General features: G+C 37.9%; 1 protein-coding gene across 4 annotated transcripts in view; it reads left to right on the forward strand.

Moving 5' to 3' along the window:
• The first annotated feature begins 458 nt into the window (after positions 1-458).
• The window catches only part of HMGCLL1 (3-hydroxy-3-methylglutaryl-CoA lyase like 1), a 180,352-nt gene continuing 162,499 nt past the window's right edge, over positions 459-18,311 (forward strand). For all 4 annotated transcript variants that reach the window (XM_036120584.2, XM_036120588.2, XM_078055218.1 and 1 more), the window contains exon 1: positions 459-647. In XM_036120584.2, coding sequence (XP_035976477.1) covers positions 540-647 — 108 coding nt within the window. In that variant the 5' untranslated portion in view covers positions 459-539. The remainder of the gene's footprint in view (positions 648-18,311) is intronic.

Consider the following 18,311-nt stretch of genomic DNA (forward strand, 5'->3'; position numbering starts at 1 on the left):
TTTAAGCTTGCAAATGAGCTCAACATATTTTAAAATCGAGCTTACTGTTGTCAAGCACAAGCTCAAGTGAGTTCGATGCTGGACAAATCTACATTAAGCATGAAAGTCTGCAGCTGGAAATGAGCAAACTCACCGGCACTAAAACGCATGCGCCCTTCCCTTTATTTACACCCTTTCTCTTAGGATCTGAACCAGGTGAGAAGTCGGTAAGTGGGGCGTGTGCAGAGAGCCCCGCCAGCTCACCGCAGTAAGGAAAATGAGCCACACCTGAACATCCTTGGGCTCAGTTCCTTTTCTTCTCGGTTCGGGCTGCTGCGGACGTGCGCCGCAGGTGCCTCCCGCACTCCCTGCCCCGGGCGCCGCCGCGAGTGTGGCCCGCTCCCCACCCTCTCGGCGCCGACGCAGTGCGCGGAGCAGGGCTGGTGCTCGCCGCCCGTGGCCCGGAGGGGCGCGCTCTGGCCTGGCGCGGCTCGCTCCGCATCCCTCTCCTCCCGGCTCCTGGCGCCCTCCTATCTCCGTCTGCAGTCCCAGGCCCCGCCATGGGGAATGTGCCATCTGCGGTGAAGCACTGCCTCAGCTACCAGCAGCTTCTCCGGGAGCATCTCTGGATCGGGGATTCAGTGGCTGGGGCGCTCGACCCTGCGCAGGTACCACCTCGCGGCCCAGGGTGTCCCCACCCTTTTGCACACAGCCGGCTGGTCTCTCTCCCTGTTGTGTCACCACCGCACCGCAGGGCCCTCCCTGCAGCAGTTCCGTCTTGTTAGGCCTCACCTCTTAAAAGGTTCCCCATCATCTCTGTGCTGTGAACATGTAGACCCGCCTCTATAGCTCAGACCCAGCAAAGTCCCTACCTGTGGCCTTTTGCGGGACGCCTAAAGGAAACTGCTTCTTCTCTGTTTTCCCCTTGGAGGGGTTGCATTATAGAATATGCGTATCTCTTGGCTTTCCGCCAGGGATAGTGCCTTTATTTTCAGTTCCTTCCCTGTACCGTGTAACAAAGGGGACAATGTGTGGCAGAAAGAGGAATGAATCCAACATATACGGCTAGGAAAACATCGTAGGGTGAAATTATCTAGCATATCATTAATTATCCCTAATGTATTTATGCTTCAACACACTTGAATAAGCTTGAAAAAGATTGTAAATAACAGCAATTTCTTTTTTCTTTTTAAGATTTTATTTATGTATTTGACAGAGAGAGACAGCGAGAGAGGGAACACAAGCAGGGGGAGTGGGAGAGGGAGAAGCAGGCTTCCCGCGGAGCAGGGAGCCCGATGCGGGGCTTGATCCCAGGACCCTGGGATCATGACCTGAGCCGAAGGCAGACGCTTAACGACTGAGCCACCCAGGTGCCCCGTAAATAACAGCAATTTCAAACCAAAATTGATGCCCCTGTGATTCCTGAATGCTTTAAGACAATAGGCAACTTAATTGGATCCACGTGTTTGCAGCTTAATGCATTCTCAAACAAATGTCAGGTAAATGAAAAAAGAAATTTGCTTTTCCTTCAAAAGAGCTCAAAATTTAAAATTTCACAAAGTAGTAACAGTGACGATTGTTATGTGAATGTTAAAGCATGGAAAAATGAAGGGGCAGTATAAGGGTTTCACTCTTTTTTGATTTTTTTGCTGGATGCAAAAATGTTTATCCCTGATTCATCTTGTGAACAGCATAATAACTTGGGTTAATTATAATATTTCAGTGGGTAAACATAATTTGATTATGTGGCTTTAAATCAGCTCTTCTGATACTAGGTATCCATTTTTCCTGTAGTTTTACATTTAGTGTATTCTCAGCTTAGTGTGTCAGTATGTGAAATTGTGATCTTAGTTCTACAAATAGGAATTCAGCATTTGTGGATTCTTTCAAAACCAATCAGAAGATACATTGCTCCTCATTACTTAAAAGATGGTTATGGTCATCTGGCTTGAAGCCTGTTGCTGAAAATGCACGAGAGGGAAAGATTCTTCTCATATATTCGCATGTCTATTTAATTTTTCTGCATTCTAATTTGATTTGCTATTATAACTTTGCTTTTATAACTTTTTTTTAACTTTCATATTCAGTCTGTTAGAGAATCAGGAATCCTCTTTTCTTCCCTAACTCTGAGACTTTACATGATGTTTGTTGCTGTGTTAACAGTGTATTTCTCTCCCTCATGTTCTGGTTTTGTGAGCTGTGGGGGCAGTGATGGAGACTAGGCTGCTACCTGAGGCTGTCTACTTTGCCCTGTTAAGAAGTGGAAGCGGGTCGTCAAAAATGACAAGGAGTGTGAGAAACCGCTATACCTTCACTAAATAGTGACTTCTTCCCCTGACTTCTTTGCCTGGGAAACTCTTACTCATTTTTCAAACACAGCTTAAATGTTACTTCCTTTAACTAACTCTTTGCTCCACCCAGAGTTAATGCCCCATTTCTGTGCTTCCATGGCATTTTATGCATCATTCTGTTTCAGTCCCACTCGTTGAATTGTAGTTTTTTATATCTTGCCTTATTTGAACTCAGCACCATTGACATCTGACACTTGACTCATTGAAATTGATCTTCCTTGGCATCTGTTTAATAACACCTGTAACTGCTTTAAGCCCTACGGAGTCTCTGGTTCCTTGGTCTGGCACCAGATGGACTCAGTGGCCTATCGCTGTCTGGTAAATGACCAGGTTCCTCATGATTTTGTATCCACACTCACGGTTTCAGTTACTATTTACCACTGGAATAATATCCATCTTCTATCACTAAGACGAAACTGTATTGACATCAAGTATTCATTATCATCTTACTATTTATATATTTGTGTTCTCCAGATTTTTATTCCTATCTCCTTCTTAGGCTCCAGTCCTGATGTTCAGCTGCTCACTGGACATAATCACTTGGATATTTCAAAAGCAATTCAAACTCAACATTTCCAAAATTGGATTCACATTCTCCTTCCTTCAACCCCAGACCTTCTCCAGTATTTGCTATCTCAGGAAACCATCACAATCTGTTCGGTTCTATACGCCACAAGGCAAGAGCTCTTCATTTTCATTTCCCCACATCCAAAGTATCACTAAGTCCTGCAATTTTACCTCTTGAATTTCTCTCAAATCCATCTTTTTTTTTCCAACTTTACTCCTACTATCAATTTTAAAATGGCATTCTCTCTCATGGACTACTAGATGATTGCAGTCCTTCTTCAACACCCATGTAGCCAGTTGGGAGATGTTCTCTATTTCAAATGGAATCCTGCTGACCCCCCGTTTTATAGCCTTGTATGCATTTCTCTTATTTTTAGGAATGAATACCAAAACTTTCAATGTGTCTCTGAAGCTTTCCCTGTTATTTGCATTGCATCTCTCTGCAACATCATCTTAAGGTATTCTCTTGTTCCTGCCACTGTGGCCCTCTTTGAATTCTTAATAATGTTTCCTCTGGAGCCATGGTCTTTGTTTTCCCCTCTGCTGGGAAGACTATTTTTAACGAATTAACTTCTGTTCACCCTTCAGATCTTAAATGTTACCTTCTCATGAACTCTTTCCCAGACTCTTAAGGCAAGCAGCTCTTGTTATCCTATATGGCTCAGTACACAGTTCATTATATATAATATGAATTACCTATTTTTGTGATTATTTGATGTCTAGTTCCCTACTAGAGTCTAGGCATCATAAAAGTAAGGGAAACACCCACCATTCTCAGCAACTAACAGAATGTCTGGTTAGTCTTTCACGGCCAGTAAATACTTAATGAACAAATGAGTGAATGTTTATCTCCTGCTTATGGGGACCATGAAAATCTTCGTAGCACTTGCCAAATCAATGATATGTACATTGTGGTACAATGATAAATATTCATTAAGTGAATGCTAATGTGATGATAATGAATACTTGATGTCAATACAGTTTCGTCTTAGTGATAGAAGATGGATATTATTCCTGTTGGTGTCTTACCTTTTCATCTCACAGGAGTTAGGCTTTGAGGGAGAAGAGCTGAAAATGGATTCTGGGGTGTGTTGATGAGACAGCACAGTGCTTAACAAATCACTGTAAAATCTGGCAGAGAGAATCATGAGCAGGACCTCTGGAATTTGAAACAATTTGGTAACTGTTGGGACAGATAGAATATTCTATTTTGAAAGAATCCTGTGCTAGGCAATAGAAGATTGGAAACCTAGATCTTTTTCAGCTACCAATTCATCCTGTGAGTTTGTGCAGGCAATATCCTGGCTAGATCTTAAAATTTCAGTTTACATGTGAGAGATAATAATATATCCGTGATAAATTATTAGGATGAAAAATAAATACTGGGCGTGTGTATGTGTAAAAACAGACACACATACATTTGAAGTTTAACAATTTATTATCCAATACAAAATAGGTCAGTGTGAATAAAAGGTTTATTGTACCACAGCTCCACAAATTAAATTTTTGAGTCTCTAATTTTTTGCTAATGACACTGATTTTGCAGAATATTCCTTTCAGAAACCAGGAGGTTAAAATTGATCATCCTATGGTTCAAGTTATCTTTTCAGGCCTGCTTTATTTTCTATGTTTGTCTCTGTTAAAATTGGTATGAAGAAGCTGGCTTAATTGGTATATTTCAAGGTTTTGATTAAATGTAAGGTACCTGGTAAAGCAATTCCTTTCTGATTTGCAAGTGCTGCTAAAGCAGTAGCTACATTTTTTTCATATATTAATACCCTGTGTGACAATAAAGTTCTCCAGGGCCTAAATTCTAATACAAGCAATATTTTAAAGGCAGTAGATGTATAAAAGCAAAATTGTAGATTATGTGACATTAAACTTATAGTTATTGTACATTATATCCTGAATCCTTTAAGTTACATTTGCTCTCAGCAAAAATTATGATTCAAAAAAAGTATTTGGTATTAAAAGTTCTCAGGAATCTAACCTAAATATATTTCTGCATAAATTTAATCCGAGGATAATGTGACTGTATGCTTTTTAGTTTGCAGCTATGCAGTTGTTGGTACATTTCCTAAATACTCTAGGATGATTGGAGAGGAATTTTCAGAAGAGAATCAAGGTACCATCCCACTGTTTTATTTGTCTCAAGTGTTCTTTTCCCCTCTTTTTTCCTCCTATTATGCTTCCCCCCCTTTTTCTCCTTTTATAGCTTCTTTTGAGTGACATATTTTTAGTCATTTTCCCCCGCCAGAGCTTAATTATATACTGTTTTTACTATACTCTTTGTTGCTATCTATAAGACGTCAACACATGACCTGGACTTACTAAAATATTATATAAATTGGTATCTTTGCAACTTATTAAACATGCAAATATAGTATTTTAGCTCCATTACTGACTTCTGCTTTTCATATTTTGTTGTATATATTAATTTTATATTTGTTGTCTATATGTATATAGTTGATATACATTTTATATTTAGAATATATTTCTTTCCTTTGGTCTTCCTTCCTTTCTTCATCTCCATTTTTCCATCTGAAATTATTTTCCTTCGGCTAGAAGTAGTTTTTTTCCTACATTCTTTAGTAAAAATCTGATGATTTTTTTCATTTTTGTTTGAAATTACATTTATTTTGATAAATGGTGTACATAATTGTAAGTTAATACCATAAATATATAGTCCACATAAAGAATTAAAATGCATGACAACAGCACAAGATGTAGATTTCTCAAGAGATGTAATGGAAGCCAGAGACAATGAAATGAACTGTTAGGCTTATTTTTGCTTCTTTGATGATAATGAGTCTTCTCATTGTCTTTGGTTTTTCACAGTATGACTATGATGTGTCTAGATTTAATTTTCTTTGCATTTGCCAGTGGTTTGTAGCATTTTTTGGATCTATGGCTCCATGCTTTATTGGCTTTCATAGGTTTTAGAAAATTTCAACCATTTCTCCTTAAGTATTGCTCTGTTTCTTTTTTAATCCCTCCACTTGGGCTTATCATTTGAAAAATCTTAGAACTTTCCCTGTGCTCCATCTATTTCTTACACTCATTTTTGTCTTTTTCACCTTTTTTTCTCCATGTTCAGTCTGAATATTTTCTTCTCACTTGTATTCCATTTCACTAATTCTCTCTTCAGTTGTAATTTGCTGTTAATCTAATGTATTGAGTTTATTTTATATTTTTGAGTTGATGCCTTTCTATGTTGTTTTTCAAAACAACTTTTTTGTTCTTTGCCACGATTTTCCATCTTGTCATGAATTCTTGAGTATTTATCAGTGTTATTTTTAAGTTCTATGTCTGATAACTCCAATATTTGGATCTCTAGTGGGTCTTATTTATTTATGTATCTTTCCTCTTGGAATGCTTACTGATCTTTGACTGTGTGTTAGACACCTGAAATGAAGATTATAGACCTAACTTGAGACACCTCAAATTATCCTTCTCCAGAAAGGGTTCTCCCCCCCCCCCCCCCATTTACCTACTTCCCCTTGTTTGCCCTCCCTGCCCCACCTCCACCTCTGGCAACAATCCGTTCTCTGTATCTATGAGTTTGCTTTTTTTAGATTCCACATATAAATGATACCTCACTGTATTTGTCTTTCTCTGCCTGACTTATTTTGTTGAGCATAATGCCCTTAATGTCTATCCATCTTGTCACAAATGACAGGATTTTTTTTTTATTTTAAAGCTAAAAAATATGCCTGTATATATCTACTACATCTTATTCATTCATCTGTTGGACACTAATGTTGGCTATTGTAAATGATAGTGCAGTGAACATGAGGGTGCAGGTACTTTTTAAATCTAGTGATTTCCTTTCCTTTGGATACTTAGAAGTGGAATTGCTGGATCATATGGCAGTTCTATTTTTAATTTTTGGAGGACCCTCCATACTGTTTTCCAAGGGGCTGCACCAATTTATGTTCCCACCAATGGTACAGGAGGGATCTCCCCTCCCCCCACACCATCCTTCACAACACTTATTTCTTGGATTTTTTAAAGTAGCTGTTCTAATAGTTGTGAGATGCAGAAAGGATTATCTTTAGCTTTTAGCAAATAGTAAGTTTAAGGATAGCTTACCTTAAGCCAATCAGATGCTTAGCTGATTTGAGTCTGGGCCTACTTTACTTGTGAGGATTTGTCTTTTTCTCCTCACCCTTTCATTTTGTCACTGTTCAGGGGTTCTAACTGAAAAGCCTAGAGTGTTTACCAGGGTATCCCCTAGCTGGGACCTAAAATCAAAGTATTTTCTCCTCAGCCTCTAAGACTTCTAGAAGCTCTGATGATCTTCTCAACTGCTACTATTGAACTGGCAAATATTTCAAGAGGAAGTCATGATCAGTGTTGGTCTTACCACTTTGTTTTTCTTCTGCGTATATATTTGGTATATTGGCCACTTAAGTACTCACTACCTTGGCAACTCTCTCAGGCTATCAAACAAGTGTTTTCATTAATATTTTGTCCAGATTTTCTGGTTGTTCTCAGAAATTCACTCTGAACAAGCTAGTTGAAATACTAACAATATAAGAGGGAAAATGTAAGAAAACAAAACAATTATGCAATGTAATTGGAGTTGTAAAAATATATTAATTTACCATATTACAAAAATTTTGAGGTAGTTACGTTCCAGATAATATACAAACTGTTTAGAGTAACTATTTATCTTGCCAGCTTTATGAGATATAATTAACATAGAACATTGTATAAGTTTAAGGTGTACAGATTTGATACACTTACATATTGCACGATGATTACCACCTTAGCATTAGCTAGCATCTGAGTCCCATGACAGAATTTACAATTTCCTTTTTGGGGTGAGAAAATACCTACATCCTTAGCAACTTTTAAGTATATAATGCAGTATTATTAACTATAATCACTATGCTATACGTTAGGTTTCCAGAACTTATTTGTCTTACAGCTGAAAGTTTGTATAGAATAACAATTTAAAACTCAAAAAAGGAATTCAAAGATTGGCTGCTTTATGAGAAACTAATACTTCATGGAAAAACAGACTATTCCAATGGTTTTCACTATAAATAAGAATTATGAAAGAGAAGAGATTTTAAAAATAAGTAAAATTATGCTCCACTTCAATATCTGGCTTTAGAGGAGCAATATACTATTTACTCCTTCTGTGTGACATAGTTCAGTAAAGTTTGTTGAATGAATCAATGAATGATTAAATGGATAGTCCCTTTATGGTATTTTGTGTCTATTGATAAAAGTTTATCTCAAATCTTTTGATTTTTTTTTTTTACTGACATGGAGTTGGTAAACAAATTTTATTGTCATTAACCTTTTCTTTTTAATCTTTTTCATTGCCTTATTTCATTCCTGGTTAATTCTTTCTCTTTCTTTGTTGATTCCTAAGCCTTGGTAGAAATCAACATATTTTATCAGTTGATTTGAAAAGTATTTTGTAGGTTTGCAGATCCTCTCTTCTATATGTGTATGTTTGTATCTTTGTGCATATGTATGACGTGCTAACAACTGATTTCTATTTTTTGAAAAAAATCCTGCATTTCTGTTTTCTGAATTAACATTTTAATTTTCTTTATTTGAATATTTAGCTCATGTAATTTTAGTCATCTTAAAAATGCCTTAAGACAGTTCACATCCATTTCTCTGTCATTTTGCTTTAAATTGTGTCTCTTATAAGCTGAGCTGCTTATCTGATTGTCTCTATCCTTAATTAGGTGAATTTACCTTTAATTACATGTGATTATGTGTGACTCTTGATATGTTTATCCTATTTTCTGCTATATCTGTCAGCCTCACTCACCACTTTATATTTCTTATCTTTGAGGCTATTTATACTTTTTTGGTGTTCTTATTTTATATTTAATATGCTTGTTTGGAACAAAAGCTGTATTTCACAGAGTGAACTCCTTCATATTGAGGAAAATGTCTGTTTCATTATTATTACACCACGGGTCTCGGATAGCATGTTACCAGGTATATTGCCGTTCTCGAGACTCTCTTTGTTAACCTAAGATATCTCACAGGTAGGTGGAAGTAGAGTTCCAAAGACTTGTAGTACTGATGAAGCCTAAGATTTTAGTCACGGGCACAACAAAATTAGAAAGTTGAAAATATTTGTGGTCAGAATCTTAATAAGTGAGCAGTCACAAGCAGTAATAAGCCCTTCGTATGACCACGTGAATTAATGGCTCAACTAAAGTAAAATCCAGTAAATTTCAGTGGAAATCGAATATTGGATAGAAGGTTCACCAGGACATTGAGTAAACTGCAGAATAATATCAAAATTGGGGAGTAAGAAAACAATGGCAAACTAAGTTCTAATGGCTTCGGTATATAAGGGATACAAGTCCTCAAAAAGGGCTAAAGGGCCGTATGGCCAAATCACATGGATCTCAAAGGAACAGGAGTTTTCGTACAAATAAAGAGTGACAGTTTTCAGGAAGTAATAGAAACTGCAGATACCATCCATACTTCTGGTCACTAAGCAAGGTCTAGAAAGCTAAGCAGTCTCTACATGTGAGGGTTACTGGGCAGGTGCTTTCTATAAGGGTGATCAAGTCTTTATTTAAGGCCATAAGATGATGGGAATGTTCAGTAAAGAGGTTGTGAACGTGGTGGAGCTTTTTACTACAGAGCTGAGTTTCCAGATAGAGAAAGAAAGAACTTGAGTCTTCACATAACAAGAAAGGCCTAGAACTACATGGGGTTCTACAGAGGAAATAGATGGTTGTTGAGAATAATATATGGGAAAATGACTAAAGAAAACAGGATTGTGAAATAAGGTGGGTTACCTTGTGTTTGATCCTCAACAGTCTTGTGATGGATGTGGTTCTCTTTGGGTATCTCCACATCAGCCAAGTCCTGGATTTATTGCATTTCAAGAGAGTCCTCCTCCCTCGAGCATGGAGACTCCAAATCTTGGAGTCCCCTCTAATTTGAATTGACTGATATATACTTTTGAAAAAAGAAAAAAAAAAAAAAAGTAAACTCTTTGTCAAGGTTGTTCACATGTTGATTCTCAACTAGTGAATGGTGAGACCAAGAGCAGAAACCCTGATGGTTGTGGCTTGGTCTCTGTACAGTTGGGAAGAATGCTCCCATGTATACTTCATCCCATGCACACTGCATCTAAGATGCAGCCTTTTTATTCCTTTTTCATATTTTACTTTTTAATCAATTAAGACACATTATTTTGTATGAGTTCTCTATTCAGAGTACTTTCATAGTTCTAGAGCTACCGCTGTGGAGTGTTCAATATGTGCTAGGTCCTGCCTAACTGCTTTCTGTACAAAACCTCATTTAATGCTCCCAACAATCCACTTTATAAACTGAATATTTGGGATGCAGAAAGGTAAAATAATTTGTTCATGGTCCACAGCTAATGACTAGCAGAGCTCGGAATGAAATTCAGGCAGCTCTAGTTTCAGAGCCCTCTATTATTACTACTAAATCGGTGTTTCCTCGACTTTTCCGGTGATAAGATTTACCCTGAGGTGTTTATTAAATGTACCAGAAATTCTTATTCAGTAGCTCTGAGATGGAGCCAAACTATCACTGTTTTTACTTTGTTTTGTTTTGTTTTGTTTTGTTTGATTTTTGAAAATCATGTGCCGGGTGAGACTGCCACCCCTCCCCCCCCATATCTGCTTTCAGAGGGTCTGCTGTCATATCATGTTTTTTTCTAATCTGTCTTTCCAGAGCTCCTGGCCGCTGTCCAGGAAAGACTCCTATGAGTTTCAACTTCCCTTCTGTCCTCTTTGAGGTTGAGACTAGAGTTCTGCCTGGAATAGAATTGCATTGGATACAAAAGGAAAAACAACTTGGTTTCCAATAAATTTCCTGTTCCCTTCAATCTCCAATACTTTCTGTCCTTGGATTTCTGTTGGCTCCTGTATTTCTTGCTTTCTCTTATTCCAGCTGGCTTTCACATCCTTCCCTCCCCCCACTCTATGTTCTTGTTTTTTTCATTAGCTGTGAGCTCCTCCAAGTCTTCTGGCTTTCTTTATGCTTATTCACTCTGTGCTGTAACTTTCCCTGACCCTTTCTTCTCTCCTTGATTCTCCCTTTCCAAGTTTAGCTTTTATTTTTGTTTCTTTTTATTTTTCCTCCTCAACTAAGGGGCTAGACTGTGCAGAACCATGACTTTATGGGTTGCTCTCATGGAACAGATCATAGTAAAAGAGCTAAAGCAGAATCGTGTATTTGGGGAATATTATTTTTAACAGAAATTCTGGTTTGAAAGTGATTGTCCAGCCTGCTTGAAGCCCTAATAATAAAAGCAGCATATAGATAGATTCCCAGTTTCCTCCTGCCAGTCTCTCTATTGTTAGTCTAAGTGGGAGATGCAAATTGGCTGTTTCACAGGTGAGCAGAATTTAACCTCTGGAAATATTTTGTTTGGTCAAGACTATACTGAAAAGATAAGTACATAGAAATGCTTTAAGCAGGATTTGCACTCTTTATTTGTATACTTAGCTGCCTCTGGCACCCAGATTATCTTCCTGTGCCGGTGGAGGTTTGATTTTGTTATCCTTGGTGGATAGTTACATGGGGATGCTTTAATGAGCATGGTTCTCAACAACCATCCGGGACATTTCTGAACGTTGGCATATTTTCAACACTATAGACCCTAATCCTTATTACTCGACAGACAGGAGTTAAGTCTTTAAATTACCAGAAATTTGCCATCTTCCCCTTTGGATGATCTTCCTTTTCTAAGTGATCAGAATTCATTCCTAAGGGAAACACTGAGGTGTTGTTGCATTTCTTCTACATCTGACCAATTTGGGGCCAATTTTTATGTTCTTTTCTTTGGAAAATAATACTGGTTGGCAGATCTTGTTCCCAAAACATGCATTCTAAAATCAGACTTCATATGAAGAGACTTTTATGTGAAGATAATTTAGAACATTATTCAAGTTTATAGATGTTTATATTTTTTAGACTTTCCTCATTTATATGAAAGCCTAGTAATAATGTAAAGGAAAGCAAAGTAGTGGGAAGGCTCTCTGAAAAATATAAAATGTAAACAAAAACTACTTTCTACGTAAGTGATGAAGGGACCAGAGCTGTGCATTACAAACATGATTTTGATAAGAGGAGCTGATACTTCCTACCTTGGTTTAGAGAGAGGAAGGGCTGAGCTCCAGCTCTCGGATGCTGGCAAGGTGCTAAGGACCCTGGTGGGCAAGAAAGGGAGATAGAAGCACTAGAGCTTCCATCCCAACAGCACTATTCAGGCCATGTGTTCATTTTTCATTGCTGTCTCCTGAAAGCTCATTTCTTCATCCTGCTTTTTATTTGAATCCTGCTTTTTCCTGCATTCCTTGATTGAAACTCAGTTACAAATCACAAGCCTGCAAATAGGTTCTAATGCAGTGCAGGGCGAATCCATGAGGATGATAATAGTCTTTGTGTTGGAGGTAGATTGGACGTCAAATGGGATTTGCATAGATAGAAGGCATTCTGGGTCAGAATAAGACGATTGAACATTTATGGGCAGACTTAATGTAATAAAGTCATGGAGAGTTATCCATTTAGTTAGGAATATTTCTGTGTCTGAGTATATGCATATCAACCTACATCTGGATCCTCTATCTGGTCTATTGTCTCTTACAGGGAAAAAGAATTTAAAGGCCCCAATCTTAAAAATTGCCTTACTAGTTTTTTTCCTGTTTGATTTGAAAATGGATGCTTATGTTTTGCAAGTGGTGAATCTTATGAGTATTTGGCTTATGTTCACCTCTCCCTCTGCCAGCCCCAATCCCTGTATAGTGCTTAGTGGGCCCATCTTCCACTTAGAAGTAGAGTTCCCCATCAAATATTTTTGAATAGATGGAAGTATCTCTATATTAAATACACAATATTTTTAGTGCGAGACTGAGATCTTCTCAAGAGATGAAACTATATTTGATTCTCCTTTCTGTTATTCAGGAGACCTAAATACTCAGATCTTTTTAATGTTTCTGGAACTAAATCGTTTCTACGTGTTAAATACAGCAAACTTCAGGTGCTTTCTGCCAAATTAACGGACTTTGTGATTGGCACAAGTAATATCAAAAATAGTACTTTTGGGGGCACCTGGGTGGCTCAGTCGTTAGACGTCTGCCTTTGGCTCAGGTCATGATCCCAGGGTCCTGGGATCGAGCCCCGCATCGGGCTCCCTGCTCAGCGGGAAGCCTGCTTCTCCCTCTCCCACTCCCCCTGCTTGTGTTCCTTCTCTTGCTTTGTCTCTCTCTGTCAATAAATAATAAAATCTTAAAAAAAAAATAGTACTTTTGTGGAGTTAGTAGTTTTAGCTGTGCTATATTATTTTTCACATTGGACGGTAATGTAGATTTTTAAATCCAGGTGCTATTTTTTTTTTTTTTCTTTCCTGGCTATGAAGGTAGAATCTAGCTTTTCATTCACTTTCCATATCTCTGTTTTTACTGAGTTAATTCACACGGTGTACAATATGCATCTTCTCAGATCTCCGTTTTATGGGAGAAGGAGTAGACACACTGAGGGGTATAATGATACCCTCAGGGTGAGGCAGCTTCTCTATTGCAGTGTCTCAGCCATGGTCTCTGGTTTTGGATTCAGTGTTTGGGCTGAATATCCCACTGATAGTAAGCGCATCAAATGTCACCTTACGCTCGTTAACTTTCCAAGTCACGCTTCCCTGGATTTGTGAAGTAGGGAAATGCAGATGTCAGGAAACTTTGACTACATAAAAACGCCTTTAATACAAGTTTCACTCTATGAAATCAGCATTTCATAAAGTCGTCTTGGTGAACTTTATTAACAAGCAATGGGGTCTAGGAAGCTTGGCAAACAAGGAGGCAGGGAACCCCAAAGAGAACATGTCTCTCAGACATCTTTCCTTCTGGGGCTTCCTTCCAAATGTTTTTGGATCTTGAAGGAAGTGGGGTGGCTCTGTGCCACCGCTTTCATACATCTGTAACCCACTGAGCGTACGGAGTCTGGCATTCCCTTTCTAAATTCTTTCCTCAATCTGTATTTATTTCACTGTGAAATAGAAGCTGATCATATAGGTTAATGTTGAAGTCCAAATACGAACCTTATTTTACTTAGACACAATTTCTACTTCCTGGGAATTTTGATTTAAGGACTGAGAATTCTCAGATTTTTAAAAATGCGACGGCACTGTTCAAATCTTGCATTTTATAGAACGCTGTGGACCTGGTCAAACATAAAAGCTGAGGGCAATTTGGAGTTCTGTCTGCCTAGGTTTTAGGGCTGTGTTTAAAAGACATTCGCAAGACCTGTGGAGAAACAGATGTAGTTATTCAGAGTTTCACTCACGAATGTCTGCTATCACTTAGTCCCCATTCCCATATGACACGATTTTAATATTTAATGTAATTCTGCTAAATGTATGCTCTAGAAAATATTGAAAGAAAAACTTGAGCTAAAGGAGATGGAACATAAACCTCTGTAAATACTCCTCTCTAGAGAGCTAGATCTCTTAAATACCTATTTGCTCTTTAAAAAATGTATACAGATATTGACCTTTTGGTGAGAAAGGAATAGTGATAACTTGTTAAATAGAATGTCAATCATTTGTCTTAATAAAAAATTATTATTTAGGGACAATAGTATTATTTTAGCATACCTGCTCTAGATTTCCAACTGACTTACCAAGTGGGACAAATGAAAGAATACAGGAGATATAAAATGCTACATAAACTGTTAATAGAGTATTATTAACAGGAGTTTGGGAAATCACACAGCATCAGTATTTCTTTTTTTTTTTTAAAGATTTTATTTATTTAGTTGACAGCACGAGCAGAGCAGGGGGAGCGGGAGCGGGAGAAGCCGACTCCCGGATGTGGGGCTGGATCCCGGGACCCTGGCATCATAACCTCAGCCGAAGGCAGACGCTTAACGGACGGAGCCACCCAGGCGCCCCTCACACAGCATCAGTATTAGCAACCCCGCTACCAGATGGTGAACTTATTCCAGTGACTTTGCTAAGGGCTTTATTTAACTTCTGAACTCCTAGATTTGCATAAAGAGGATCCCGTTATGCTCACTTTTAATAAGAGGAAACGAAGGCTCAGAGAGTTAATAAGAATCTCTGTAGGCCACATGACTAGTAGAGGCCCTGGACTTGAACCTGTAACAGTTTCCAAAGCCGGTATTTCTTATGCTACATCCTATCAGTCTGTTGACCAGTATGAACATCAGCTGTTTTGTACTCACTTATTATAACTTCATTTAACATAATTATTAAGGTTCTAGATTAATCTATCACTTTAAGGAGGGAAACTGCAGTCGGTTACAAATGACGGGATGATACAGCTCACCTTCCCTCATTAGTTCATTTTGAGACTCAACATTTAAAATCTGAGGTGGAAGAGCCTGAATGAATCCTTATTTCAGACAGAAGTTATTCAGACTCTTTAAAATGGTGCCATCGTTCTTGAATCTTTGATAACCATCCCCTTTCGCTCTGTACCCAACAGCAACTCTTCTTTTACCCCTGTACTCAGGGAAATGGTTTTATAGGATATTTCTGAGAAATATGGCCTTTCTTAGTTTTTCAGTAAGTAGCTTAAACTTGGGGCAAGTACAGTTGACTTAAAGTCCTACCAAAAAGGTCAGATTTATATAAAATGCATTGTATTCATACCAAATACTATGTTTGTAGACTTCACACACCAATTGAAAGTTCCTGGCTAAGTTCTGTTGGAAAAATTTGTTTCCTTCAACCACTGCATCTTTATTCTGTTTTCTAAGAGGTCATCGAAAACCATAGTGTGTAGAGTAAAACCACACTATGATACAATAAATGGAACAAAAAAAGAAAAACTCAGTCCCATAAAATGTGCTGAAGGGCTATTGTGAGGTTAATAAAAATCTTTATTAAGACCTGGCTTGTTTGAAGCATAGAAAACAAGAATTTGCTGCTTGACACTGAAGGTCAAAAAATAAAGATGATGAAACAAATTGTATATAATCAATCATCGAATAAAAAAGGTAATGGGTGAGAAAGAAAGAATAATCACATAATCACAAGGCAGTTGTTCTAGTCCTACAATGTGTCCCTAAGAGAGAAAACTTCAAGGTGTTTCCATTTGAGAAATGAGGAGCTCAGGAACCGGTCACATTATGACTGAACATTTGAGTTGAATTTATACTGTCACAGATGCGCTTTCATGTGGCCTTGCTGTCCTTCCATTTCTGCTCAACATTTCTAAAAAACAATGCCAAAGTAGGGAAAGTTGAGGTGGTCTGTTGTGTCTTTCTTCCTTTCTTCTTGCCACTGGGGCTGACTTTGTTCCTTGAGAGAGCATCGGGCTCTGAGGCTGCAGGATCCACCTCTGAGGAAGCCATAAGCCTTATGATTTTTGATGCCTCTTTTCTTTTACTAATAAAGGCAAAAGCAAGAGAGGACCAGCAGCTTCTTTATAAACTATTGAGAAAGGAAAATAAAAATGATTCTTGCCATTATTTTTGTATGAACTCCTGTTTAACTAGTTTTGATGAAACCACAGGCAAAACTTTGTATCAGATTAACTAATTACCAAACTACATGTAATAACTTTTTGTTTTCTGATTCCTAACGTCATTGGAGACCTTATCTATTAACCAATAGGGATAGGAGAAACTGAATGCTAAGAGGTCTTTTAGAAAGTTTGAAATATTTAAAAAGGACTGAGACACACTAGACAATAGATATATCCTTAATTCCTAGGAAGGAAACCTACATGTGAAAAATTAAATTTGTGCCTAATCATTAGTAAAATATACAATTCTCATAGATGGTAAAGACCACAGGAGTTCAAAACCAGGAAAAACTGAGCATATTCTTACATTGTTTTGTTATTATATTGCTGTTGTGGCAGAGTATAATTATATTTGGTCTGTAGGGTATAGGTTTTATTTTTCACATTTGGCTCTCACACCCCTGATGATTTATTAGTTATAATTAAACATTTGAGTACTTTCCAAGTGCCAGTACATTTTAGTTGCTCTAATTTTCATGAAGACAAATATCCATAGCTCAGGAGCTTGTTCCTGTGAATGTTTATCATCATGTGAAGACATATACCTACTTACTGAAAATCACCCCATCCATGTTCAAACATGTTTGTGAGTTTATGAATGTACATCTCCATGTATGTAGGTTTAGGCCTATGAATATATGTAAGTTCGTATTACTGTTGGGTAAATGGTAGTATATCAAAGCATGGTTTTTGGAGTCAGAACACTCAGGGGAAAATGATGAGCTGGGCAAAGAGAGATTAGGACCTGGAGCAATTGAGGGCATTGTGTATGGGATTGACAGAAGAAAAACAGAGTGACCACTGAAAAGCGGGCATCCAGGAGAAGGCATCAATTAGTATAGAATCTTCCACAGTGCCTCTCGTTTATCCTACCTGCCTTGTAATTGATTGCTTGGCTTATTCTGCTGACATCTTTGAGTGTCCTTGAGACTTCAATATATTATCTCAAACCTTCAAATAACCACTATTAGTTATTACATCTGGTATTATGTCACTTTGGACAGTAGGACCTACTCTTGCCACACCAAACCTGTGTAAGTCAGCCATTGATGTTCCAACTTTTTCCCTCTACAAGGACTGAAAAGAGGCCCTAGAGACCAGATGGCCTGGTAGTGGGGGCAGCAGATCTTGAGGCCTTTGCTGAACAACCATCTCCCATCCTCTCAAGCTATTCAGCATTAACATAATGACTCTCTGTTCCTTTTAGTGTGCTCTAATATACATGGATGTTACCAATATTGGTATTTCAAATACCACTGAAAATTTAATAAGAGGTAGAAAAATATTTAAATGACTTGCAAACTTTATAAAGAGAGTTTGTAGAATTGTTTGAGATTCGTGTTACAGTTTAAAATTTCATCCATTAATTACTCTAACATATGCTGAGAAGACCGATTTGGAATGGTCCCAATGAGGAAAGATAAATCATTTTCACTTAGACATAAAATAATGGTATTTGAAAGGAAGGAGTTAGGAAGCTATGGAATTAGGATGGATATTAATATAAAGATTGTGATTTTAATTTTAATTTTTATATTGGAAGAGGGATTTTATTGATTTTATAGTTGATGGTGATGGGCACTTAAGCATAGTCATATAGATTTTCTTTTAAGTTGGCTTAAACTAGACCCATGGTTCTCAGATTATGTCCTTGCCTCAACAGCATCATCACTATTTGTGAGCTGGTTAGAAATGCAAATTCAGGGCGCCTGGGTGGCTCAGTTGGTTAAGCGACTGCCTTCGGCTCAGGTCATGATCCTGGAGTCCCTGGATCGAGTCCCGCATCGGGCTCCCTGCTCAGCAGGGAGTCTGCTTCTGCCTCTGACCCTCCCCCCTCTCATGTGTTCTCTCTCATTCTCTCTCTCTCAAATAAATAAATAAAATCTTTAAAAAAAAAAAAAAA

This window comes from Halichoerus grypus, chromosome 9 (genome assembly GCF_964656455.1).
Source record: "Halichoerus grypus chromosome 9, mHalGry1.hap1.1, whole genome shotgun sequence".
NCBI lineage: Eukaryota > Metazoa > Chordata > Mammalia > Carnivora > Phocidae > Halichoerus > Halichoerus grypus.